Source organism: Myodes glareolus, chromosome 26 (assembly GCF_982192425.1).
Source record: "Myodes glareolus chromosome 26, mMyoGla1.1, whole genome shotgun sequence".
NCBI lineage: Eukaryota > Metazoa > Chordata > Mammalia > Rodentia > Cricetidae > Myodes > Myodes glareolus.
The window spans coordinates 24,633,413-24,660,512 of record NC_142051.1 but is presented as its reverse complement, the minus strand read 5'-3'; the positions used below and the strand labels follow the sequence as shown (position 1 = coordinate 24,660,512).

Genomic DNA, 27,100 nt, shown 5'->3' with positions numbered 1-27,100 from the left:
TACAAAGTGATTGGCTCCTAATGACTATCATTAGAAAATACTGTGCGGTCATATGGTGCGTGTCGGGGGGAACAAACATCCCAGCACACCTGTGGAGGTCAGTGGACAACTTTATATAGCTTGATGTCTCCTTCCACCTCAGGTGGATTCTCAACACACACCTTGGCTTTTCTGGCTTGCCTTTCCTTAGCAAGTATCATTACCTTAGCAGCTGTTTTCCTTCCCGCTTAACAACTCTAATTCATTTCTTCACATTTACTGAGGACTTTGCCTACAAACAATGTTTCACAGGACCAGGTTCTCTCTAAGGGCAGTCATGATGGATATAGCCATTGCTCCTTCAAGCTTCTGGTAAAGGTTTACAGGGCATTGCATTCCTGGTGAAGTGGTAGAATAACGTCAAATTCTGCTATTCTGTGTCTATGCAATCATTCAATTTAAGGTCCCCTCGAATGCTACTTTGTTTCTTCTTAATTTGACTATAGCTATAACATCTTATTTGCTTCTTAATTTATTTACATAGATCCAGAGTAGGCATAAATTTGGAAGAAATGTTAAACAGAAGTGGGAATATTTTAGGTCAAGAAAGCAAGAGCTTTAAGACTCACATTTTATCCTGACTATAAAAGAAAATAAATAAAGGATTCCCACTGAAGATGTAGTATGATCAAAGTAGCATTCAGAATAGGCTTTGGAGCAGCAGCATAATAAAGACACCAAGAGCAAGGTAATAAGTCGTCTGTCAGGTTTCCAAGGATGTTCAATACCTGTGCTCCAAAAGAGGTTCTGGTTTGTGTGTGGAGAAACAAACCAAGGGCAGCCTGACTTATCAGTTTTTAACTTATTGTGAAATAAACATAAGTTTCCACCAGCAAATAATTTCAAGAGGCTCACAAACAGAAGGAAAGAGAGACACAGGGATGCAGACACAACCTCTCATCTCATTTTCCTCTATCCCCTTTACCCAAATCCTTAGTATCAACCCTTAAGCCTTTCCTTTGACATTTTCTCTTTTAGTTAAATCTAATAGAAGTCTTTCTAATTAATGCATTAGGTATGGATTTTAGCTTACGTTCCTTCCTTCCTTTCTCTTATGCTTATGTTTCCAATGTAATTACTATCAAAATCGCATTCTGGGTTAACATGATTATTACTATGTGACTACATTACACAATTGATCCAAACAGTAGTTTCCTATAAAAATTTCCATTATGTTCAACTTCCTTTTTTAATTATTAGCTAATTCTTGTGTGTATTCTGTTGTTTATGTATTAACCTATGGTTAAATCATAATATACTCATTAATAGTTCGACAAAATTCCTTTAAATTGCCATCAATAACCAGAAAGTGAATGTATTGTTTCTATTTAGCTGTCAATTTGGCACAACTTAAACTGGTCTCAGAAAAGAGTCTGAATAAGGAATTTTCTACATCAAGTTTGCCTGTAAGAAGGTCCTTAGTGGAAATCCAGTCTATCTCAGGCTGTCCCATTCCCAAAAAAGAGTTCCCTAGAAAGTAACAGAGGAAAAATCTTGCTTGGGGTATACAAGCAATCAAGGATGTTAACTCTTGACTGTGGATGTGATATAGTTAGTCACCATATTTCCTACCTTAACATCCCTGAAATGATCAAATACAAAATGGAATTGTTTTTCTGTTTGTTTGTTTGTTTGTTGGGTTTTTTTTTCTGTTTGTTTGTTTTTGAGACAGGATTTCTCTGTAGCTTTGGAGCTTGTCGTGGAACTCGCTCTTGTTGACCAGACTGGCCTCAAACTCACAGAAATCTGCCTGCCTCTGCCTTACAAGTGATGGGATTAAAGGCATGCGCCACCACCATTTGGCACAACTTGGAATTGTAAACTAAATATTTCTTCCCTTCTCTACAACGTTTTTTGTCAAGGCATTGGCGAAAGCAATAGAAATGAATTAGGACAACCCTTATCTTAAAAATTTAGGAGGGAAACAGTAAGTGGTCAAAGTCCCCAAAGTAGACATGGAAAACTGCCAGTGATTTTTCTTTGGGTGAAGGTGGGTCTAATCTGAAATATTTTCTAATCTGAAAAAAAAGTTAAAAATTTATGAGTAAATAATCATATTTGTAGATGATGGTGAAGAAAGGATTGTCCTTTTAAAAGTTTAGATTTCTCTTGGAAATTTGGAAGAAATGATCCACATTTAGAGTTGCAGACAAGCTCTGAACTCTGGAGAAAAACAAATATGTACAAGACGAATGCCAATGATAATATGAGATTGGAATCAATAATTAAGAATGGAATAACAAGATAAAACATGACAATAGTATACAAAAAATGCAATAATCCCCTCAATTCCTTAAGATGTAGAACATCCTAGAGTCTTCAGAAACCATTTCAGATCCATGAAGCTTATTTCTTTTGCTAATTTTCACCAATGTCTTCTTCTCAACAAAGGCTTTTTCTGCATGGCAACCATTGTACATGGAAACTCTTAGGAAGGTTCAAATTTATTGTATTAAAAATTAGATGTAAACTTGGTGGTGATGGCGCACGCCTTTAATCCCAGCACTTGGGAGGCAGAGACAGGCAAATCTCTGTAAGTTAGAGAATCATCTGGTCTACAGAATTCCAGGACAAATGGACTTTTACACAGCAAAACCCTGTCTTGAAAAAAATAATAGTGATTATTATCATTATTTAACAATTACTCAAAAATGTTATCAGTGTCATGAATCTCTATGTGCTCTGATAGTTTATTTCCTCCCTTAGTAGTGTTTTCATAGAGCTTTCTATGCTCTTACTTAATTAAAATGTGTTACTTAAGGCATCTGAATAATATAATAAAGTTTGTAAGTCATTTGGTGTGATCAAATATATACAGTAAACCCTCTTTCATAATAAATATGGTAACTATTATTAATAATATGTTGGGTTTTTTCTGAATAACCAACCAAGGGTCTCCTGCATCCTAGGCAACTTCTGCATCCAAGTAGTGTCCTCAGCTCTCATTAGCATTTTAAAGCACTCAGGATTTCCTTTGTGTGGAGGACAGATTTCTGATGGTTTTCTCCTTTTTCAAATGTTAATATCATAATGACATTTCTTCCTGCCTTTTCCTCATCACAAACTCCCCCATACATTTCTTCCCACTTTTTAAAAAATTCCTGACATCTTTTTATTTATTATTGCCTACACATATGTATATAATAGACACACCTATTATCTATTACATATTACATATACATATAATATATATATATTCCTAAATATATCCTTTTCTGTTTATATAATGTTACTAGTATGCTTGTTATCAGAGTTGATCATTTGATTCAGGATAAAATCTGATGTTCTTTTCCCTAGGAAAGGCCGTCTCTCCTACTCCCAGATAGTTTTCGCTACCTACAATTCTTTCTGTAAGGTGAAACCCTCATAAGCTTTTCCCCATCGACTTTGGCATGTCAATTGGTATCATCTTTCTTTAGCTCACACCTGGGCAGTCATGTTTGTGAGAGTTTACATGTGCAGCTTCTGGCATTCCAAGGAGACAAAATCTCCGAAGTGAACTCCCTGATGCTCTGGTTATTGCAATCTTTCTGCCCCTTCTCTTGCATTGTTCCCTGAGCTGTAGATGCAGGATCATTCTGTAGATGTTTCTATTGGGACTCGGGTTCACAACTCTGCATTTTGACCAGTTGAGGTTTGCTGTAGTAGTCTGTGTCTGTTGTAAGGAGATGTTCCCTTGATGAGGAATGAAGACTACAGTTACATGTGGTTATATGAACAAATATTTATATATTATTTAGAGTTAAATGAGTAAATAATTGGCTGTCGATGCTCTTCTAATAACTATGACTTCAGTACCACTGAGTAGGTTTTTGTAAAGACGCATTATTTATATTTTGTGTGTGAGTGTGTGTGTGTGTGTGTGTGTGTGTGTGTGTGTGTGGTGATTTACCTGCACACATATCTTTGTATTTTGTCTGTGCATGACTTGTGGCCTGAACAGTGTGTCAGATTATACTGAACTGGAGTTACAGAAGGCACATGTCTGCCACATGGGTACGGGAACCAAACCTGGTCCTTCGCAAAAACAGCAAGTGTTCTTAGCCACTGAGCCATCTCTCCAGCTCTCTGGTGGTATCTATGCCTTATTTGCAGATAGTCTTCAAACTATGGTCACCAGGGTAACAGCCTCCTGGCTTTCAGTTCTGCTCCTAGTTGTACTTGTTTCTACCTTATAATGAGCAGATTTACCTGCCATTGAATTCCACAGCAGCAGGCAGGAAAATATGTGTTTTCTACTCTTAGATATTTGAAAGCCCCTCCTGAATTTATTATAAAAAAATAAAACCCAAAACATTATAAAGAGACTTGGAGATACATGGGGTCTTTTAGTTTGTTTTGTTTTGTTTTTTTTATTTTTTTGTTTTTTGGGTTTATTTGAAATGGGACAGTGTTCATTTCTTTTTGTAGCTCTAGCTGTCCTAGCATTCAATCTGTAGACTAGGTTAGCCTCAGACTCAGAGATTCCCCCATATCTGCCTTCAAAGTACTGGATTTAAAGGTGTATGCCACCAGCCCTGGCATACACAGAATCTTCAAAATGCCCTTGAAGAATTTATCTTTACTTGGAAAAGGCCATTTTCTAATATCTTATCATTTTACTTAAATAAAGAATCTACATCTGTCTGAGACCCTGTATTACAATTTCTTTTGTGATTTGCTCTGAGGGGAATGAAATCAAAGACTTGCCCATGACTTTTACAGTGTTATTTACAGGCAATGGCTCAAAAGGAGGACATGGAAGAAAGAATCACAACCTTGGAGAAACGTTACCTCAGTGCTCAGAGAGAATCTACCTCCATTCATGACATGAATGACAAACTAGAAAATGAATTGGCAAACAAGGAAGCCATCTTGCGGCAGGTTCAGTACCACTGTCTTGATTTTGCTTTGTCCTATGTGTGTGCTCCCGTCATTTTCCAAAAGCATAGAATAAAATAGGATTTTTTTTTAAGCAGATGAGCAATTAGGTTTTAAAACTTAGAATAGTATTAATGAAGGAATTTTTATTTTATAGCTTATTTTTAACAAAACTAGAAATCAGTCATATGACAACAATAATGCAGCAAATACTGACTTTTGATCTAGAGGTGAAGTAGAAGCTAAGGAGTTTGTTTGCAATTTCTTCATTAATTCTAGCCTCCACCTACTGATTAGCTGTAATTATTCTACTGCATACTCTGAGGATCAAAGACAGGACTATGATTCAAGGTCACACACATCATAAATGTCAGTGCTGGAAGGTCTACCCAGCCCTACAGCAAAAGAAAGAGCATCAGTCTATAAAACAACCGTGGCTTTCTCCCTGCTTCTGAAAATGAAGTTTTAATGGTATATACACACCTAATAATTTAAACGTTGTTTGTGGTTGTTCTCATGTTACACCAGCATACTAGAGGAGCTGAACCAGAGAGTATATCATACACAATCCTAAAATACTATCTGTCCAATACAGAAAAGTTGTCTGTTTAATCTCTAGAGTGTGGACTCCTCTGTACTATACTCTTTAGCTTACACCAGTCTAAGAGTATGGTTTTAAGTAGGTTTTCTGTTCTCATGGTATTCTGGAGTATTAATACTGAGTTATATTCCATTTGTTCAAGTTCATTCTTATTAGAAATTTCCTTACTGTTTGCTGCCAATGGTAAAATAGTTACTATTTTATTGTATTGAATTTCAGTAATTAAAATTGACAAATAAATCATGAAATCATGACAACAGTCATCACCTAACATAGTTACATATGCTAATAGCTGATTTTAAATATAGAGAAATTGTCAAAGCACAAAGTCCACATGACTCATTCTAGCTAACCTAACTCTTGACTCTTTAAACGGTGCCCTCGTTATCCCTATTTCAGATGGAAGAAAAAAACAGGCAATTACAAGAGCGTTTAGAGCTGGCTGAGCAAAAGTTACAGCAGACTATGAGAAAGGCCGAAACTCTGCCAGAAGTGGAGGCTGAACTGGCTCAGAGAATTGCAGCCCTAACAAAGGTACAAACACACGCGGTCAGCCTTGTTGTGTTTGCAGAAATAACTGTCTATCAAAGTGGAGTCAGTAATTACTCTCTTTCGGGTCTGTGAACCTTACAATAGTCAGCTCTTTCTTTTCTTTGTTCATTATCACTTTGTTTCCTTGTGGCATATATCTGTCTTACAGTGCATTGAATGATTGTTAAGTGAGTATGACAACTCCTTCTCTGTTTAAACTTTAACAAGAAAAGCAAAATTTCACATCGTTGCTATAGTAAATTTTCTATGGTAGTTTCTGCACATAATAATTATGCTATTTAAATTGTAAGAATATGTTTATTAAATACTACAATTTAACCAGCTTTGTGTGAATGATTTGCTATTAGAACAATAAAGTATAATCACTATTGAATAAGATTATATGGTAATACGGTGAACACTGAAGGAAGTCGAAAAGTTACAGATAAAAGTCATTAAGTTATGTGAAACTACTTTTACAATTGTGTTTTCTTCTGAAAAAAAAATGAGATTGGGTATACTGTATTGTACCGTTGTGCATAGTATGTACTCTACATTCTGAAGGTGTTCTATATTGCATATCATAAAGCCATTCTAATAGAAACATTTTAATTCTTACAGATGAATAGAAATCACATCCATTTCACCCAGAGAGTCCTGTTTTGTCACTAGATCATGTTTTACTTTTATGTCAGTTGAAAGGTACACACATATTCTGAACTTTCATAAAAACATGGCAGTTCTCTAAGTGGTCCAGGCTACACAATGAATAAGTACTCAAAACATGTGAACTTGTACACTTTAATAAAAGAGACCATTCAAAATTGGTGCAGGGAGTTGGTGCAGTAGTTGAGAAAGGGACGCATGCTCACTCTCTTTGCAGGTAAAGCAAAGAATAAGGTGAACTGTTTGTCAGTGTTCTTGTGTGATAAGATGAAATATTTAGATGAGAGAGCAAAAATTGGACAAAGATGAGCAGGACTGGAGATCATCAAATTATCTGGTGAATTTTTGAGTATTAGGGTATGACCTGATGAAACATTAGTCTGTTGGGGGAAGGTTATTAAATTTAAATCCTTCTATATTCATAGACCACACCAGTAAATAATTCTTGGACTTGGAAAATATAGAGACTCAAAATGTAGCATATATATTATGTAGCTTCAAGATATTTCCTAAGGTATATAAGGCTATCCAAGCATATCAAAAGTCTTGTATTTTCTCTTGCAAAGACTTATTTTAAATTGCTATAATATATATTAAGACATACACATGGTTGTTCTGTTTTATCTAAAGTATTTACGTACCTTACATAAAGAATTACCATGTTAAATTTTGCTATTGTGTAATTCAATAAGAAAATATCTGCTAAGACTTTGGATATACCAACCATCGATATTTATTTTATTGAACAAAATGTAAAAATTTAAAACTTTTCCTAAAGAAATGCACCTTAAATTCTTTAAATCATTGTCCAAAAATAACCATTGATGTATTTAAATTAAATATAATTTAAAATTATATTGACTTACATAACTTTAAATTAAATAGTCTTAAATAATTATTTTGTGATATAAAACCCCCCAAATTTTCTCTATTATTACTACCATCTGGTAATGCTAAACACCTTTGTTAAGGCATAGTCCATAATATAGATAGGAATTAATTACTTTGGTGAATAATCTTCCTCTTTATCCAAACTCTGATTAGTCAATATTTCAAAAAACCTTAACTTTCTCAAAATTCTTCTAAAAGTGTATAATTTATTCAGTGACTCCTATCACTTTTGCTTCTATCAGCTTCAAGAATGACAACATATTTCAGGTGTATATGACAGCTTTTACATTACCGACACAGTTTTATTTTGTTATCTCTTTAGCGTATACCATGTCTATAACCTGAGTATGACAGTTCCTCAGGGCAATCTCATGTCAACCATCTTGCGCTCATCCATGGATTTACTTGAAACCATCAGAGATGATATAATTAATTTGTTTTATTTTCTTCAATTTAAATTTGCTGTCAGTATACAATTATTTATGATCATCAGTGGTCTTTTATCTACTCCTCGTGAAACTTTCTACTATTCTAAATCCAAATAGCTTAGTTTATGTCTCAGAATTTTTCTCTTGTGTTTTTAAATGATATTCCACAAACTAATCAAGTATTTAATTTGACATGTGCATATATACACGTGTGTGTTTTATTTTTGCCAATCTCTACCATAACGTTCTCTTCAAGATGTTCTTGAACAGCCTTTTTTCATCATTCAGATTTTGTATTCATATTCTTCTCACAATGATTTCTTTCATTATTTGTCTAAAACCTTAACCCATTTGAAATTTCCCTATATCATATTAAAGAGTTTAGCCAAAATGAACTCTTCAAGGACAAATAAAAGCAGACTGATCCTAGAGCACTGGAATTGTTTCAGCCGCTACAACTGTGCTATCCCCAAGTCTAAAGGCAATAAATTTTGGTACCCTTGGCTAAAATCTGCTCAATGTATTACTTAGAGATGATAGCTGAATTTATTCTGACTGTTTTTTTAATCATCTAGTTAGAGAGATATGCAAAGTAGGCAAAGTTCATGTAAAACTTTTCGAAAGAACTCTCAATTAATGCCCATAAATAAAAACTAAATGTTATGGTTATATATAATTAACAAAGTCCATTCAATACTCCCAGTGTTATGATTTGGTATATTTATTTGTTTTAATTAAAATCCTCAAGTAGAACATAACTCATCTGGAATTTTATGAGATATTTCATTAGTTTTAGTACTAATAAAAGTTTCAGCAATAGCATAATTTAAAAATGACAATACTTGGGTTTTGTATATGAAGTGAATTTTCTCAAAGTTTTTTCACTATCTTCAGTGAAGGAAGAAACATGATAAGGTTTGAAGATGTAAAAATTGTACTTTTAAAGAGAGACTTCTAGGAGTTCAAATATCCATATCACCCCTTTTAATCAGCCACTTATTTAATTAAATGACTTAAAATACTATAAAATACAAAGGTTCATTTATAAATTTAAGATACACAATTTCAACAACCTCTCTTCTGTATTTCATTTCTTAATAGGACTTGCAAGTTTTAAATGGTTTAAAAACAGAGGAGTGGAGAGATTGCTTATGGAAAACCTGAGATCAGTTCCCACCACCCATGCTGGGTGGCTCTCATGGTCACCTGTAATTCCAATTCTGTTGACTCGCCACCCTCTTCCTGCCTTCCAAGGCACTGCAGTCACATGCACTAACTCACACACAGAAGCACACATACAAATATAACAAATTAAATTTAAAGCCTATGAATTAAAATTTAAATAATAAAACCTTGTTTGCTTGCATTTGAGGATCATGGTAGCTTTTACCGCTGCTTCTATTTGTAAACTTGTGTAAGACCCTTGGGAGCAAATTGTGATAATCTATGTTTATAAAATAAATGCATGAGGTAGGAAATACTAGGATGTCTATATGATGAGCTACAATTTACACAAATGTTAAATGTTACTCCTTAAAGTAAGTTAGGACATATTGTGTAATGTATCGTAACTGCATATTAACTGGTTACTATTCCTTTTAAGTTACTGTATGATATGTTTACATAAAGTCCTATATTAGCTTAAAATAAGGTTCACTGTTTCCAAATGAGATAATAATACGTCAAAGGATATGTTCTAGAGTTAAAATTATGTTATTGATATAAGATGGTTTTAGTGTTGTAATTATTTAAGTTGCAATAATAATTAAAATGTTGACATAATGCTAGGAGTACTTTGTGCATAACATACTAATACAATTCAGCAATCAGCAATAACCCATGTATTAACACTCTACACCTGTGATGTTCTAACAGCAAAATATATAACTAACCTCAGCACTTAGGCAATCACTAGTTCATGGAGGCTCTGTGCTTCCATTCACTCTATGGTACTATTCTGTTTCCATAGTAACAAATTAGTGCAGACATTCTTTTGATGTGGTCCTTCATATCATTTTTGAGCATTCACAAAGATTTTTGTCCTTATGACATTATTATCACCTGGTAAGTTGAGAAATTTTAATCGTTTTCATTTAAATTTTTAAATTACACTGGTGGATAAGGCCATTGTGTCCAAGACACTATGTACATTGTGTCCCGGAGTCATTTTTTCATGGACCACTCACTGTGGCTGAGGAAACTCAACCCTGTTTGAGTTTACTCTTAATAACGTATCCTGGGCCTTAGTCTTAATTCTGATTTCTACATGTGAGGCCTTCTATCATGTCCAAATATGATACTCTGAGTCATAGCCAAGAGAATTCTCCTTGAGATACAAAGTTTACATCATATTTTTTTCCTCATAATGAGAAAAACCAAAAGATAACGATGTTTCAGCATCTATCAGAGACATTCTAGTGTTTGGTTTCCCATAATTCCAGTTATTACATGTCATTTCCAGAGTTGCTTTAACTCACCTTGTCAAAGTCGCTCATTGCCAGCTGTCACTAACCCTTCATACCTCAGGTGCACAGAATTTTATTTGAGCATATCATTGTCTTCCATGTGTAACCATCCACTGCATTTTCATCACTTGATATCAGAATAGTTCCTTCTACATGAAATTTTGTCTATTTAAAGTATTGGATTTGTTGTCACTTTTATTTTAAGCATTCTGTACTATGTTCTGTTTGGTGTCAGTGTCTTTAGTTCTGATTTTTTCAATTTTTGTCCCTCTCCTTTTCCTTGACCTGTTAGTCTGACCCAACCTCCTCTACCTCATCTGATGATTATCAATATGTTATGGAAGCTAAACTCCAAGAAATGATCTCCATACGTAGGAAGGTAGTCCTACTGGACTTTACTTTCTATCGCTAAATAGAATCCATCTAAGTTTTTTTTCTTTTCATTTATAAAAATTACTTTACTTTTATTTATTGATAATCGACCATCTGTGCAGTTCAGTGCTTCAGGAGCTTAAGATTGGACAATGGCAGGTTTGTGTTCAAACCATGCACCGTCTGCATGTTACATTTGGCTGATTTCATTGCTCATAAATAACTTCAGTGTTTTGCTGATGCTTGAATGTAACAGGCCTTTGTAGCTGACACATTTCAAGCAATGCTGTTCAGCTGCCTGTTTAAAGAAAGTTTATTTTTGGAAACTATGTTTGCGGTTGGTAGTAGCTTGCTTTACATTTTATTTCAGTTTATTGAGATGGGAGGAATGAACTCATCTTACATTCGAGGTCCACTCTCTGTATTTCTTAACAGGCTGAGGAAAGGCACGGAAATATTGAAGAACGTATGAGACACTTAGAGGGTCAACTGGAAGAGAAGAATCAGGAACTTCAGAGAGTATGTATGAAGCTTTCCCCTCTATCCTTAGATTTTGAATCCACAGACTGCACACTGGAGGAAAATATTCTTAATTAGAATCCATGCTCAAAATCATAAACTTATGTTCTGAGCATTTGAAAGAAAATAGTGTCTACTAATGTAATCAAAACCATGCTTAAAATTATATTCAGTTCAGAACCACAAAACTATAAAATTAACTTAGAACAACACTGAGTGTTTTCGTTTTCATGCCAAATACATATTTTGCTTTTTTTCTTAAATATAAGGCTAGGCAAAGAGAGAAAATGAATGAGGAACATAATAAAAGATTATCTGATACGGTGGACAGGCTTCTGACAGAATCCAATGAGCGCCTTCAGCTGCACTTGAAGGAAAGAATGGCCGCTTTGGAAGAGAAGGTACAGTTATAGACAGGGCGAGAAGCATATGCATGCTTAGCCCTATCATCTAAGTTGCAATGTTTTTCTATCCTGCTGTAATCATGGTTTGTGTCAGGCATTCAACTGACTTTCCTTTAGAAAGTTTTAGAAAGTGAGTCAAGAATTTGAATAAAATATTATAACATCATGTTTTGAATAAATAGCTATATGACACATGATAAATATTACATATCAGTATGTTTGTTAGAACCAAATGTATTAAAATGTGCTGTGATTTGTGATAACAAATGTTTCATTTATCTTTTTATTATTTGTAAAAGAAAATACTAGGAAGACAAAAACAAATACTAAGTGTGGGTCTGCTTGAAACTGTTGAGTGTTAAATCTGCTAACTACCAACACTGAAAGTCAACGCATGAGAGACTATGTCAGTAAAAGGATTACTGCTGTTGGCAGAAGAGCATTTAGGAACCCTTAATCCCAACTACATTGTTTCAAGAAACCTGCTTTTATGTTCAGCCTGAAACTTGATACACAAACATGCCTGTCACATTGATTACTGGAAAATATCACACCAACCAAATGTAGAGCTAGTGGCCAAACCCAGACCTAAACCAGAGAGTAATCACCAAAGCCTAAGGAAGACAAATTATTTCAAGAATCTCAATAGAATTTCAAATACTGTCTTCTTCTAGCATTTTACATTGACATATAATCAGGAAAAATAGGGATCGTATTTTAACAAAATGTTAGCAAATTTTGATTTATTCACACATTAAAAAGTCAGAGCATATTGCTAATAGTTGGGCCTGGTACTCACCACTTGCCATTTGAAGGATAGCTTAATTATTTCCCATGAAAAACATAGTCTGAGAAGAATTGGAGTTGTAGCTCAGAGGGTAATATTTAGGCTGTTTATCTTTCAAGTGAAGCAAATTAGTATTTCTCATATAAATAATTTATTTTGCAAAGTGTTGAGTGTCACTTTTAAAGATTTCAATGAAAGTAAGTTTCCATAGAAACCAGGAAATAGATATACTGAGAGAGAGATCATAAGAGGTTCTTGAGTGCTCATGTATTCATTTACAGATTGAATTATATTCAGCATATTGCTTCTTTCTTTTTCTTTTCCACAGAATGTTTTGATTCAAGAATCAGAGACCTTCAGAAAAAATCTTGAAGAATCTTTACATGATAAGGTATTTGGAAACATTTTGCCAGTTATCTTATTCACATTTATGAATACATCATAAAGCAAATGTGATGAAAACAATTTTTGGTTATACTCTTAAATAATATTAACTTTGTATGCTTAGAGAAGAGCATAAATTTATGTAGAAATCAGACAAGTTTGGCATTGAACGCACTGAAAGCCAACACTCTGGAAACTCAAATAGTGTTAACTTAAAATCATCCTTAATCACTATCTATCTTGGTTTTTACATAAATAATTTACATAAATGAAATAAAAATATATTCATTAGGCTTTGTGTAGTTTGAGAAATTATTTCTCTAAAAACAATGTAAGTGTCTATTATATAGAAGAACGGTGTCGTTAAATATTTTCTAGCATTGTCCAACTTCTAAGGTAATTGAAAACCTAGTGGAAGAAGCTTACCTTACAAACAGGAATTCAGAATGGCAGAAACCAAGGGCAAATACAGTGAGCACAGATGGTAAAAATCACAGTACACTGATTATATAAAAAACATCTTAGCGGATGCAGAATGCAGCTAAAAAATCAGACAATGGCATAGAGCTGCAGACCTTGTGAGCACAAAACATACAGCCTGAGAATAGGTACTTGTTAGTTTTGGAGGCTATGCATAAGTGTGATGCTTTTCAATAGGAGAGGGGTTTGGTGAGAACCAGGCATTTATATTGTAGGAGATGTGACTTAAAAGGCTGACAAAGTATGGACTGTAAAATTCTTAAAATTTGTAATACGAATACTAGTAATGTGTGGTATCCTACTTGATTTGTCTTGTTTCCTTAAAATATCATTTAAAATGTCAGCTTAAAATAGCATCTTCTAGTTGTGTATTGGAAACACACAAAAAGGAAGAGTGAAAGACAAGGGTAAAAGGGAACAAAGAATAAAGGAGAGAGTAAAAAGTAGAAAGAAGGGAACAAAGAATAAAGGAGAGAGTAAAAAGTAGAAAGAAGGTAAAAGGAAGGCAGGAAGAAATGAATTAAAGGTTTATCATATGTGCAATAATATATAAGACACTTAAAATAAGACAGGAATGGGAAACTTAACAGTTTTATAGGATGTTATTAATATTATTTGATAATTTGAAAATAATAGTTATTCACTTACAGAGTTGGAATGTGTATGCTCTTAATATGCGGTTTAATTCAGCACTATAGCAGTGGTAGCTAAAAGATGGTGCTGAATTATTACTGAATTACTAGCAAAGTCTACAGAAAAAGACTATATTTTAGTAAGCTCTTACACAAACTTAGTGGCCAGTGGTGGTCCAGGGGAGGTTGAACCCTATGGAAAGCACAGAGGAACCAAGGATGGGTGACTAGATGCATCATCAGAATTTTGTTCGAAGATCTACATGTGTTGTGAACTATTTCTGACCAGATTGTGAATTTTGGACATGATCTCGTTATGCAATGTTAAGTTATTTAAAGTTCCGTGGGTTCCTGGCAAGATCCTGAAAACCTACTCCCCCAACACCTACTCCAGCCTGTAGCTGCAGCAATCTGCCCAAGCAACCAACATTCCAAGTCATAATATGCATTATGTCCTTGCTAATGTCAATCTCCAGAAAAGGTATTCCTAGAACAAACTTCATTTTGGGACTGTCCTCCTGTACAGCAAAGCAAACTCGCTGATTTCTGTGCATGTATAATTGTTCAAATGTACACTCGAGTAACTAGGATCACATCCCACCATCAACAATAGCTCCTATATATCAAATCTTTCCTGTTTCTATTTTTTTCCTTGTGACTTTTGCCTGTGAAATCTAAAATACAGTCTCCCTGAAGTTGTTCTTATTCAGTTCCCAGTAATTTTGACACCACTCTGAATTAAGTCCCTCCTAATTTAGATCACCTACTAGGTTCTTTTCCAAGAAGTTTTGTATTTCAGTTGCCAACTCATGCTATCATTTAGACACAAAAAATCGGATTGAACATATCAATTTTTCATGGTATTACCTTACCTACCCCTTATTTGTATATACGCAGCACCACTACCACATAACCAGGCCAACATTACCAGCAATCTTCTGAGTAAATTACACTTAGCCTCATTTCCCCCTATTAGTCAAGTTACAAAAACAAACTTGAAACTATTGCAAACTCTTATGTTTATATAAGTTTCCTCTGTCAAACCTACTGGGTAAATTCTGTTGCTTCTATCATCAAAACATAATAAAAATCTATCCATTTTGTCCCAGTAACATTCATATCCACCTCATGATTCTGTTTATAATGTTGGAGAGCTCCAGATAGTTGTATTTCTTCCCTGCCTCCAAATTTCATGCAATACTTTATTCAGAGTCATTGCAGGGATCGTGCAGGGATGCTTCTCTGCTCAGATTTCCCCTTTTTGTTCCCTTTCCTTCTCACAGTAATAAGCCAGAGAGTTTTAAGATGCATTAGTGGTTTTCTCTTCATTCCGTGGTAATTTTACTTAATCTACGCCCTACCTATATTTTGCTTTGATGTCTCTAAGCCACCAACCCAGGGGTTATATCCTGTCTCCCCAAATATACTTTCATCTACAATGTTCTTACTTAATATGTTCTTTTATTTTATTCAGGACTTCACTCAACTGTCATGTTATATATCATATTTTAATAATTCTTCTATTATCTTTCAAACAATATAATTTACCTGTGCATTTTACTTATAAGTTGTCTTTTTTATTAATGTACATTTAGAAAAAAACAACACAATTCTTTTATACTCAGTGTAGAGAAAAGAAACTCAATGAATATTTTTCTGAAAATAATGAAATTGAAGAAGAAATTATTTCAAGCAAATTAATTATTTGAATATCATATGTTTTGAAGTGATGTTCTATCATAAGAGGTGTGCCAAGAATATTGAAGTAATAAATAATTTACAAATTTGTCAAAAGAATTTAAGATACTTAGATCTGAGTTCCCGAACATGTAATAGAAATGTCACAGAGGCTATAATATCACAGTGTTACTTTTCTATTGCTGTAATGAGACATCATGCCCAAGTCAACTCATAAAAGACAGAGTTTGTTATGGCTTCCAATTAGAGGGTGTCTATGACTGTCATAGCTGACGGAATAGAAGCAAGCACAGGCATGCCATTGGAGCAGTGGCTGAGAGTTCAGATTTGATCCACAAATAAGAAAAGAACAGACAAGTATATGGAATATTGTGGGTTTTGAAACTGCGGAACCCATCCCCAGTGCCATAACATCTTCCAAAATGCTACACCTCCTAACCCTTCCCTAACAGTTCCACAAACTGGGAACTAAGTATTCAAATATATGAACCTATGAGGATCATTTTCACTAAACCCAGTCATTGTATGGTGAAAAAAGGAATATGAATCAAATAAAATGTAAGAGTTGGCTAGTGAGAAACTGTAGAAACAAAGGACTCACTAACACACATATCAGAATCAAGTATTAAAACATTATGAAATAATTTCATCAGCACTTAGCTAATAGCTGTGAGATGACTCCTGTCTTCATAAACTTACTCACTTAGGTATTTAAGACTAGTCTGAAAAAATATAGGCAAACAAAATCAAGCCTGTAGTTAGGTTATTGACAACCATTCTTTCACTCTGAGTCTTTCCAATCTTATTTATATTTAATTTATTCATTTACTCACATCTCAAGAAATTTTAAAAGTTGAAATTTTTGGTTTCCATTTTAAAATTAAATTCAGCTCTCTTAGATCATTTTTCTTTACTGGTGTGCCCTTCAACACTGATGAAAAACATGAAAAAGTTTTCTTTTTATTTGTCAGGGTTCTCTAGTGGAATATATATATATATATATATATATATATATATATATATATATATGGAAAAAGGATTTATTAGGGGGGTTTAAAGGCTATGATCCAACTAGTTCCACAGTGTGTGTCTGCCTATCAATGGAAGGTTCAAGAATCTAATAGGTTTTCTGTTCACAAAGCTGAAAGTCTCAGTTGGTCTTCAGTACACACCAAATTCCTGAAGAAGTAGGCTCTAATGCCAGTGAGGGAACAGATTTGCCACAGAGAGTGAGAGACAGTCTGCAAAGAGCAAGTTTCCCTCTTAAATGTCCTTTACACAGGCAGCCATGAGAAGAGGTGACCCAGATTAGAGATAGATCTTCCCACCTCAAAAAATCTGGATTAAAAGTAGATCTTCCCACTTCAAATGAATTCACTAAAGAACAACAGCAATAAAATAATACTTCTTCACAGGTAAAACCAGTCCTTGGGCTTTTTGTTAATTCTAGATGTAGTCAAGTGACAACCTACAGGGTAAACATCACACTCACTGTATGGAGAGATGCTTCATTTAACGTGAAACAAGATATGATTTGTCTTTTGCATTTGAAGTAACACCTTATTAATGATCATAATAATCTGACAAATTTTCAAATATTTAGCATTAATAAACACCAGAGAATGGAGGTGATTTTGCTGACTTCTGTTATTGATATATTCATTATGAAAGGTAAACATAAGTCTATTATCTGATTATATCCAGTGTACTTTAATACATTATAATAATTTTCCCTCTTAAATCCCTATTTATTTATCACAATTGAATGCTGATCCTTTGGAAGTGACCTTCCTGAGAGTAACTGCTTTTTGATTTTTAGGAACGGTTAGCAGAAGAAATTGAGAAGCTAAGATCGGAACTTGATCAAATGAAAATGAGAACTGGCTCTCTAATTGAACCCACTATATCAAGGTAATACTAAGTTAAATGTTTATTTGTGGTTTAGCCAACATTAAATAAACTTTCTCATATTTTCCTTCATTCTCAAGTAAGATTAGAGTCTCATATTTCTCAAGAAAGAGTGTCATGTTAGTCATCTTTGAAGAGATGTGTTCAAAATGTAACTGGAAATCTTCTGTGTTCTATGTACAAGTATGTAGTTATAAGTGCATAAAGAATTTTTAATGTAAAAATGAGAGTATATAGAGAAATTGCACTCTATTCCGGGAGGAAATATTAACTGTTCTGTTTTCATTAAACTATTTTTCCTTTCATTGAAAAGTGTTCTTCTCACACAAAATATACCAATTTTGATATTTACTCTTTTCCTCTTTCTAGTTCCTATAGCTTCTTATCTGAATCCAACCCTTGCTATTTCTAACTAGAAAATAAAAAGACCTCTAAGAAATAAATACATATTATAAAATATAATAATAAAAATCAAAAATTAACAAAACAAAATAGGGCAAATCCAAAAAAAATGGCAAAAAAAGAAAGAAACCTAAACAAAGAAAGCACAAGAAATATATATAGACAACCAGAACCACCACTTGTTCACATAGTCAGGACTCCCTTAAAACATACACTGGAAGCAATAATATATAAAGACTAGTGCAGGCCCTATGCATGCTTCTTAGTCTCTCTGAGTTCTTGTATGTAGCAATCCTGTTGATAAATGTATGTATATGAAGATTCTACTGTATTATATTTCCATACTATACTACACGTGGCTCTTAATTATAGCTATCTCTCAACATATTCCCTTCCTCATCCCCATTTTCCCTATCCCTCTTCTCTTGATCCAGCATGTCTTCCCATACATTGTATAAATGTGTAACATTTCCTGTTAATCAATTGAAAATTAATATGGTAACTGAAATTACATATGAAAAAAAACATTTAGTAGAGTTTAGCCATGTTCACTGTTATGTCATACTATTATTAAAGAAAGAGGACATTGAATAATCAGTTAGTAAGTAGATTAAGCATATGATCATAGATAGCTACATTTGACAATAATTTATGTGCAATTTAGTTGTTTCCCTATACATATTTAGAGACAATAAAATTTATTTGAACCTATTCTCTTTGGATAGATATGTTGCTCAGCCTACTTAGATAGGGAGGGCCTTGGACCTTCCAGAAAGCAACGTGTCTTACTTTCTCCAAGGATTGGGTAGGGGAGGGATGGAAGGGTATGTAGATAGAATGGGAGGAGGGTAGGGACTGGGAACTTGGATTGTTATATATAATGAAAAATATAAACTAGCAAAAAATTATAAATTAAAAAAAGAAAAAAAGCAAAGTTTTAAATATAAATTATGGGAAATTGTATTTGTAGAGCAAAGGAAAACATATACATCTGTATTATAATAGGCTATGTAAAAGGATTTTTTAGCTGGAATTATGAGGAAACTCTACTTGTATAACATCATATTAAGGTATTTAAACAAACAATTATGCATATAGCCTGATTTTCTTACCTAATTTTCCAGGTGTGAATGTTCCCATTTGTTCAGGTATACTGTCAGAATTGGCTTAGACTGAAAATATATAAGACAGATATAAGTATCAGTAATGGCATTTGTTTTGTTCATTCCAGTCCCGTGAAAAATGTCCCAAGCCATGGAGATGGCAGAATCTAAACCAGTTTATAATCTGTATTAAATAATCATTGATCAACTAGATTTATTTCAAAAGTTGTTGTCAATAATTGTGTTTCCCTAGTTGTTTTTCTTAGTATTTAGAGCACCCACACAAATATAGGTTGTGCCTCTGTAAAAAAAAAAAATTATTCAGCTATATATTTTCTAAAATGTGGAGTGGTATCATGGAAACTTTCCAGAACTCCACTTGCTTTTGTTTGGAATATTATCTCCAAAAGACAAAAATTTATGCCTGCTTTGCTAATAACTGTGTTTATAGCACTGCACAATCTCCCTCGCCTTTAGTATGCTTCTGGTAAAATGAGTGCTTATCTAGAAACTCAAGTTTTAAATGACGTGATAAAACCTAAACTAAGAAGTTCCCATAGGGTCGGTAAGAAAGAGAGCTCAGCACTTTAAGAGCATTTGTTGATCCTGCAGAGATGAAGATTCAGTTCCTAGAAACCAAGAGGTTGCTTAACCCTCTCTGTTACTCAGGCTCCAGGAGATCAGACTTCCGCTTCTGACTTCCATTGATACCAAGCATGTACACAGATCACATAGATCCATGTGGGTGAGACACTCATACACATTCAGTAAAATAAATATTAAAATTTCACTAAAGAGCCTTATACTCTTTTCATAAGAACTATAAGTTACAACAGTGCATAATATTTGAATGTTTTTCAGTTCAGTTTATTGTGTCAAATAAAGTTCTGTGGCCACAGAGATACCCTCAAATAATGTATGTCAGTAAGCTAGTGATATGTTCTCACAAAAGTGAGTGAGTGAATGGTGGTGGTGAGAATGATAAAGACATAGAACTATCTGATATAACATAGAAGTGAATTCATATAGTTATTGTCTAATCAGCATATCAATTGTATTCTAATATGTCCAAATGCCATGCCCATATCTTTTTGCATTAAGTCTCAGAAACAGTATTATAGAAATGTGCAAAGCTCCGTTAATGTAATGAGGCTTCTTAACAGTCTGACACCATGGCAATCATATACAGAAAAGGTTGTGAGGCCCATGAAAATCAGTTCCTCAGTGAAGAAGGAGGTAGAGATAAAATCGTACGTGTAAAATATGTAAAGCTCCATTAATGTAATGAGGCTTAATATTCCTAGACTTCAGACAGACATATTTGCTCTTTGGTATGGGAAATCATGTGTCCTATTCAGATTCTCACAATATATTTTTATACAAATATCCATGAGTAATATATCCAGATTATCACATCAACTTTGTTAATAGATTATTTTAGAAACAGTTTATTCATTTGTTTTTTACTTTTTGAAACAGAGTTTCCCTATATATCTCTGTGGACCAAACTGACCTCAAACTCACAGAGCTCGGCCTGCCTCTGCCTCCCTGAATACTGGAATTAAAGGTGTCACTACTGTCCAGCTTAAAAAAAGATTTTTATAGCACAATCATATCACAGGTAAGTCTTTATAAAAACTGTCATACAGTTACATTGATGACCCTCACAAGTCATTGCTTAAAGAAATGAAAGGCATTTGGCAATTAAATGTGTTATTTTACATCCTGACTACAGTTTCCCCTCTCTCTTCACCTCCCAGCCCTTTTCCCTATCTTCTCTCTGCTCTCTATCCTGAATCCACTCCTCCTCCATTTCTGTTCAGAAAAGGGATGTCAAGAAAGCATGGTACATCAAGTTGAGGTAGGACTAAGCTCCTCTCCTCACTATTAAGGCTTGGCAAGGCAATGCTGTGTAAGGAAGAGGTTCCCCAAAACCTACCAAAGTGTCAGGGACAGGGCCTGTTCCCACTGCTAGGCATCCCACAAGTAGACCAAACTATACAACTGTCACAAATATATAGAAATTTCAAAGCAAATGGATGGAACTAGAAAAAAAATATCCTGAGTGAGATGACCCAGATCCAGAAAGAAAAACATGGTATCTACTCACTAATAATTGGATATTAGTTGTAAACGATAATCACAGCCTCAGAGGGTAGATAAAAACAAAGACAGACATATGGGTTCCCCATGAAAGGGAAATAGAGGAGATCTCCTGAGTAAACTAAGGATTGGCGGGGGGGGGGGAGGTAGCACAGGAACATAAGGGATTGGGCTGGGAGTAGAAGGGTAGACGGGGAGAGTAATGAAAAAGATGTCTTGATAGGGATGCATTGGGGGGGTGAGGTAGAAACCTGGTGCAAGGGAAACTCCCACAAATTTGCAAGGATGACCCCAGCCAAGACTCTGAACCATAGTGAATAGGTACACTGAACTGACCATCTCCTGTAATGACATTGATAAAAGACATTTTCAAAACTTACCAAAAAAGCTTACATAGACTTACTAAAAATCTCAAGGTGTATGTATAAAATTATGTGAAAATTTAGAGTGGAAATGTAGCTTGCTTTTAATTTTGCAAGAGAACAAGCTAAAAAATGTAGAGGGCAGAAGTAATTTTACATGAAATTTGTACAATGCCAATTCTAGACTGGTTTTGGCTCACATTTTTTCCCTAGAGATCTATTAACCATGTTTTATTTGCCAGGTAGCAATGAACTAGGCTTCAGAGGTTGTGAAAACAGATGTTGCTGTGAGGAAACAGTTAAATGCTACCTTGTAGACTGTTACAACCATAAAATACCAAAAAGAAAAAAATTGACTAGAAGAGCATGTGGCAATTAGACATTTAAGTTGAAACTGCAGGAATGCTAGACATATAAACATGCTAAGAGGCCGTTTCAGCAGAAATAACAAGAAGGTCAAAGGCTCAGAAATGAAATTAAGTGTAAGTTATTGAAGGACTTCAATTTCAGTCATGTAAGCTGGGTGGAGAGGTATGGTAAGGAGTAAATACTTATTGTGAATCTATAAAGTAGGAAATCCCAAATTATAGAGGCCTCAATGCAACACCAAGGTATTATAAGCTGAATTCTGATAATGTGGGTTTTGCTTTGTTCCATAATTTTAAAATGAAATAGAATTCGGAGAAAACAAAACAAGAATGTCATTTTCTAGAATGGCAAGTTGCAATGTTAGACACTACTGCGATGCCCTAAGAAACATTAACCTGAGCCGCATTGGGTGATCCAGATTCAGGATATTTTGATGTACGTACTTTAGGAACTATAATTCTATCCTTTTACCCACTCATTGGTACACCAGAATTGATAAAATATTCCCAGTCTAGAGGCACATTTTTCTGGATGCATAATGGTGACTAAATTTAATCTTTTTGTTCATAAAATAAAATGTCTGTCCAAAAGACTAAGTCTAAGAGCTACACCATTTCTGATTATGACTTAGTTAGTTTACTTCTATGTATCACTCATTCAGTATTAGACAAGTGGACTAGCAGTCCATGTTCATTGCTATAAAAATAGGAAGTGTCATCTATTTGAAGACGATTCCTTGTTTCATTTGATCTAATTAATCATCTGGTAAAGCAAGGTCTTCCTTAAATTGGGTTATCATCACCTATGGGGGCAAACAGTAGGAACTCATCTAAGCTTTGTAAATCTTGACCAATATTGAATAAAAGTTTATCACCAATCTCAAAGCAGATTAAGGAAAAGGATATCATCACTCAGTAGAAGCACAAAGTTGTAGAACAAACACCTACTGATGGTGGACTGTGATTTCATTTTATAGGACAGCATGAGTTGTTTTTGTTATCAGCATCACCTCTTACAGGAGCAAATTGAATTTGCTGTAAATCTATACACAGACAATGTGCCTGACTATGTTGTGATTACAGTGTAGTTTATTATCATGTTTATTGAAAACCAATGTGGTGATATGTTTTTCAATTGCAATTTTTTCACCTATTTCATCTCTAAGCAAATTGCACCATCAAGTGTGATTACCGAGATTTGTCTTCATCTTGTAACAATGATTTACCCAAAGCTAAAATCCTAGCTATTTTGTCAAAATTAGATTATTAACTGTAATGCAAACATTTTTCTATTTCTCTAAAACAAAACATTGCGGGATAGAAAATGTTAGTAAATTTCTCTATAATTTTTAAAATTTAAAAGTACTGAACTCATAGGTTCAGACATTTTCAGTAAACACGGCATGAATCATTTAAAAATATAGCAATAAATGGTAGGTATTAAGATACAGACAAATGAAAAATCATACAGAATATCTAGAATTTAAATCAATGAATCTTAACTATTAATGTTAACATGTTTCATTGTAGTACAACATTGAAGACCACGTATACAACAAGGTTATAAGTGTAGTCTAAAATCAGAAAATGTACCACACCTGCAAGAATTAAAATCTACCCCATCATATGACACACATGTCCAAGATCATAGCAAGAATATCACTGTTCATTCTGGAGGTTCATTTGCTTGAGAGATTCTGCACTATTGACAATTTAGAAGCAGGTAGTTGCAAATTTAATTTGTGAGACTCAGTATTTTGTTGTTGTTGCTGTTTTCCAGAACGCATCTAGACACCTCGACTGAGTTGCGGTATTCAGTTGGGTCCCTCGTGGACAGCCAGCCTGATTACAGGACCACTAAAGTAATCCGGAGACCCAGGAGAGGCCGTATGGGTGTGAGAAGAGATGAGCCGAAGGTGACTGTTTTTTTCTGGCATTAGTCACTTTAGCTACATATACATGATACTATTTTAGATAAGTTTCTACTGAAAGAGACTCCCAAATGCCAGCATTAATTTGCTAGTTTTGAGGATGGGAAACAGCATATTTTAAAATTAACTAGTGTAAAAGATTTAATAAGTACAAGAACCTTCCCACATATTTATCTATTTGTCATTATTAATTTTGTGCAATCTTTTATCTTTATTTCAGGAATTTTAAGGTTTAGGCAAAGAAAGGATAAGTGTTCCACAGTCCAGAGCTAGCACACTAATTCTTTCAAAATTGGAGATAGATGTAGGTAACGAGACCATGTTTTAATCATTATATTACATTGCCAAGTAAATGGACATTTGATATGCTTAGATTCTTGACATTTTTATTTTAACTAAAGAAAAAAATTTGTTCAAATAACAATTTTAAAACACACTTTAAAAAGAATATCCAGACTTTGAAAAGTACCTGTGAAGTCCTGTGCTGTGGGACAATGGTCTGTACCCTGTCACTTGTATTTTAAATAATCGCTGATTGGCCAGTAGCCAGGCAGTAAGTATGGGGACAGGGAACCAGGCAGGAAGTAGAGGAAGGACAATAAAAATTCTGGGAAGAGGGAAGTTTAAGTCTGCAGTTGTGGTTCAGTCCCAAAGGAGGCAAGATAGCAAGATGTGACTGCCTCACTGAAAAAGGTACCAAGCCACATGGCCAAGACAGACAAGAATTATGGGCTAATATAAGTTATAAGAGTTAATAAGAAGCCTGAGATATGAGGCCAATGAGTTTATGAGTAATGTAGACCTCTGTCTATTTCTTTGGGACTTAACAGCTACAGAGACAGAAATCTCGGTCAACAATCCCATTCTAAATAAACTCTACTCTGTCCTTTTAATTTTTTTATTTAATTTTTAAAAAGTCTCATAGGCATTCTATGTTTATACAATGTTCACTACCTCTCTCTGATCCAGTTTCTCTCATAACCCCTATATTTTCTCAAATGTTTAATTATTATTATTATATAATTATTTATTTATATTATTATTGATTATAATTATTATTCATATACATACATTTATATGTATACACACACAAATATACAAGAGAGCCTGCTGGGTTCATCATGCCATTATTACAGGAGATCTAGAATACATGAGTATCTCTAATATTAAGATAGATCACCCTCATAACAGAACATACATTAAACATATAAACTAAAGATTCTAAGGATAGTATAGAAGAATAATTTTTGATCATTGCAAATATGAATACTATATATATAATTTTCCCTCTCCTTCTGCACTAATCCAAGTGATTATCAAATCCATGCTCTCTTAATTATTATTAATATGCTCATATACATACATATTTACAACTATAACCTGATGAATTGTGTATATGTTTAATAGAGATCCCCTGTGATTGGACAAATTAGCAGAACGCTTGTCCCAAGTAAAGACTGATTCTTCTCAGCCACCATTATTTGCATGTAGCTCCCCATCAAGCGGTAGGACCTTGTAGGATCCCCTGACCCATGTTGGCATGTCAGCCGGTGCTATGACTGTGCAGATCTTCCTGAGGCATATTTCTGATATTCAGTAGTGTAATAAACTTTTAAGTCAGTTTTTTTGTATAATCAATGCAGCTGCTTATAGAAGTAACATGGCTCCTCTGTATCCTAAGTACATTTTGTTCATACAACCGTTTCTATGTATACAAAATTCTGTTGTCTTTTTTTCATTAACAAGCTCTTAATGCTTTTAGTTGATAAATGGCATTAATAGGTCACATGTAACAGTTGTGGCAAACATGAAAATTATAAATGAACAAATAAAGACGAGATATTCTCAGTTCTTTTCTTCTTACTTTAAGAGAAATAAATGTGTGTCTTTGGTACCAAACTAATTAGTAATACAAATGCTACTTCAGGTCTTTAATCATTAATTTAATATGCCACAAAATGTAAATTTATCTCTCACATAACTCATTTTGAATGATGATAGCAGTGAAGTTAATTACATTAAGAGCATAAATTTCTAGGGTCACTCTATTGAGATCACAGTTGGCAGAATAATCTTTTGGTTACTCAAAACTCTCAGAAGAATTCTTACGTTAACTTAAAAAACACAACCCATGTTTGTGTCAAAAGTTTAGTGAGGTTACAAGTGAATATGACAATAGACATGAAATTATGTTGTTTTTCAATATTGAAAGAAATATTTTGTTCAAATCTATCAAATGAATTTTGAGAGAACAATTAATATGCAACACGTTACCTGCTAATAGTTATGTGCTCATCTTTTCATAAAAAGTGTGAGTATTATTACTTGCTATAAGAAATGGAAAGGCTTGAATTTAAATGAGGCTTGATATTATATTTGGAAATCTGAAGCGAAATGTTGCAATGAGGATTGATAATATATTTGGAAATCTGAAGGGAAAATGTTGTTGTAATGAAAGAGCTTAAAAATTATCACTACTTTGAAAGATAATTGAATATAAATCATATGGAAATATATCATCCCTTCTCCTTCCAAAATATTGATTTAAGTGAACAGTTGATCACCACTATCTCATAAAATGTCAGAAAATATTTTGTTGAACTGTTAAATTAAAATATTACTACTTGGTCTGCATTTGACTGAGCCTCTATGAAAGCTTACACGCTTGTTTTGACGTTGCTGCTGTGGTTGTCAGTTTTCAGATTTGTTTCTTTTAATATGAGTATATAATTCGTTCATTACCATTCAGGTGAAATCTCTTGGGGACCACGAATGGAGCAGAACTCAGCAAATTGGAGTACTAGGCAGCCACCCATTTGAAAGCGACACTGAAATGTCCGATATTGATGATGATGACAGAGAAACAATTTTCAGCTCCATGGATCTTCTCTCACCAAGTGGTCACTCTGATGCTCAGACTCTAGCTATGATGCTTCAAGAACAATTGGACGCAATCAATAAAGAAATAAGGTATGAAGATGCTAGTTTCAAGAGCTTAGAAAACCTTAATAGTTAACATGCGTTTCCCTAGCTATTGGGATTGGCATTGCCTGGTGCCTTGCTAGACCTGCAGAATATCAGTCTCCCTCAGGCCTGCAGTTTGAAAATGTGCCTTATTACAAAATGCATCAAGGTAGGTCACCCTCTTTTAAAGAGTACACATGAG

General features: G+C 34.2%; 1 protein-coding gene across 18 annotated transcripts in view; it reads left to right on the top strand.

Moving 5' to 3' along the window:
• Ppfia2 (PPFI scaffold protein A2) overlaps positions 1 to 27,100 on the top strand; it is a 405,005-nt gene that overhangs the window by 304,998 nt on the left and 72,907 nt on the right. For 9 of the 18 annotated variants that reach the window (XM_085683362.2, XM_085683358.2, XM_085683361.2 and 6 more), the window contains 8 exons: positions 4,744 to 4,902; positions 5,900 to 6,034; positions 11,289 to 11,372; positions 11,642 to 11,773; positions 12,892 to 12,954; positions 17,577 to 17,668; positions 23,784 to 23,919; positions 26,684 to 26,904. In XM_085683362.2, coding sequence (XP_085539488.2) covers positions 4,744 to 4,902; positions 5,900 to 6,034; positions 11,289 to 11,372; positions 11,642 to 11,773; positions 12,892 to 12,954; positions 17,577 to 17,668; positions 23,784 to 23,919; positions 26,684 to 26,904 — 1,022 coding nt within the window. The remainder of the gene's footprint in view (positions 1 to 4,743; positions 4,903 to 5,899; positions 6,035 to 11,288; positions 11,373 to 11,641; positions 11,774 to 12,891; positions 12,955 to 17,576; positions 17,669 to 23,783; positions 23,920 to 26,683; positions 26,905 to 27,100) is intronic. The other 9 variants (XM_048418915.3, XM_048418908.3, XM_048418912.3 and 6 more) reach the window with 1 other exon arrangement.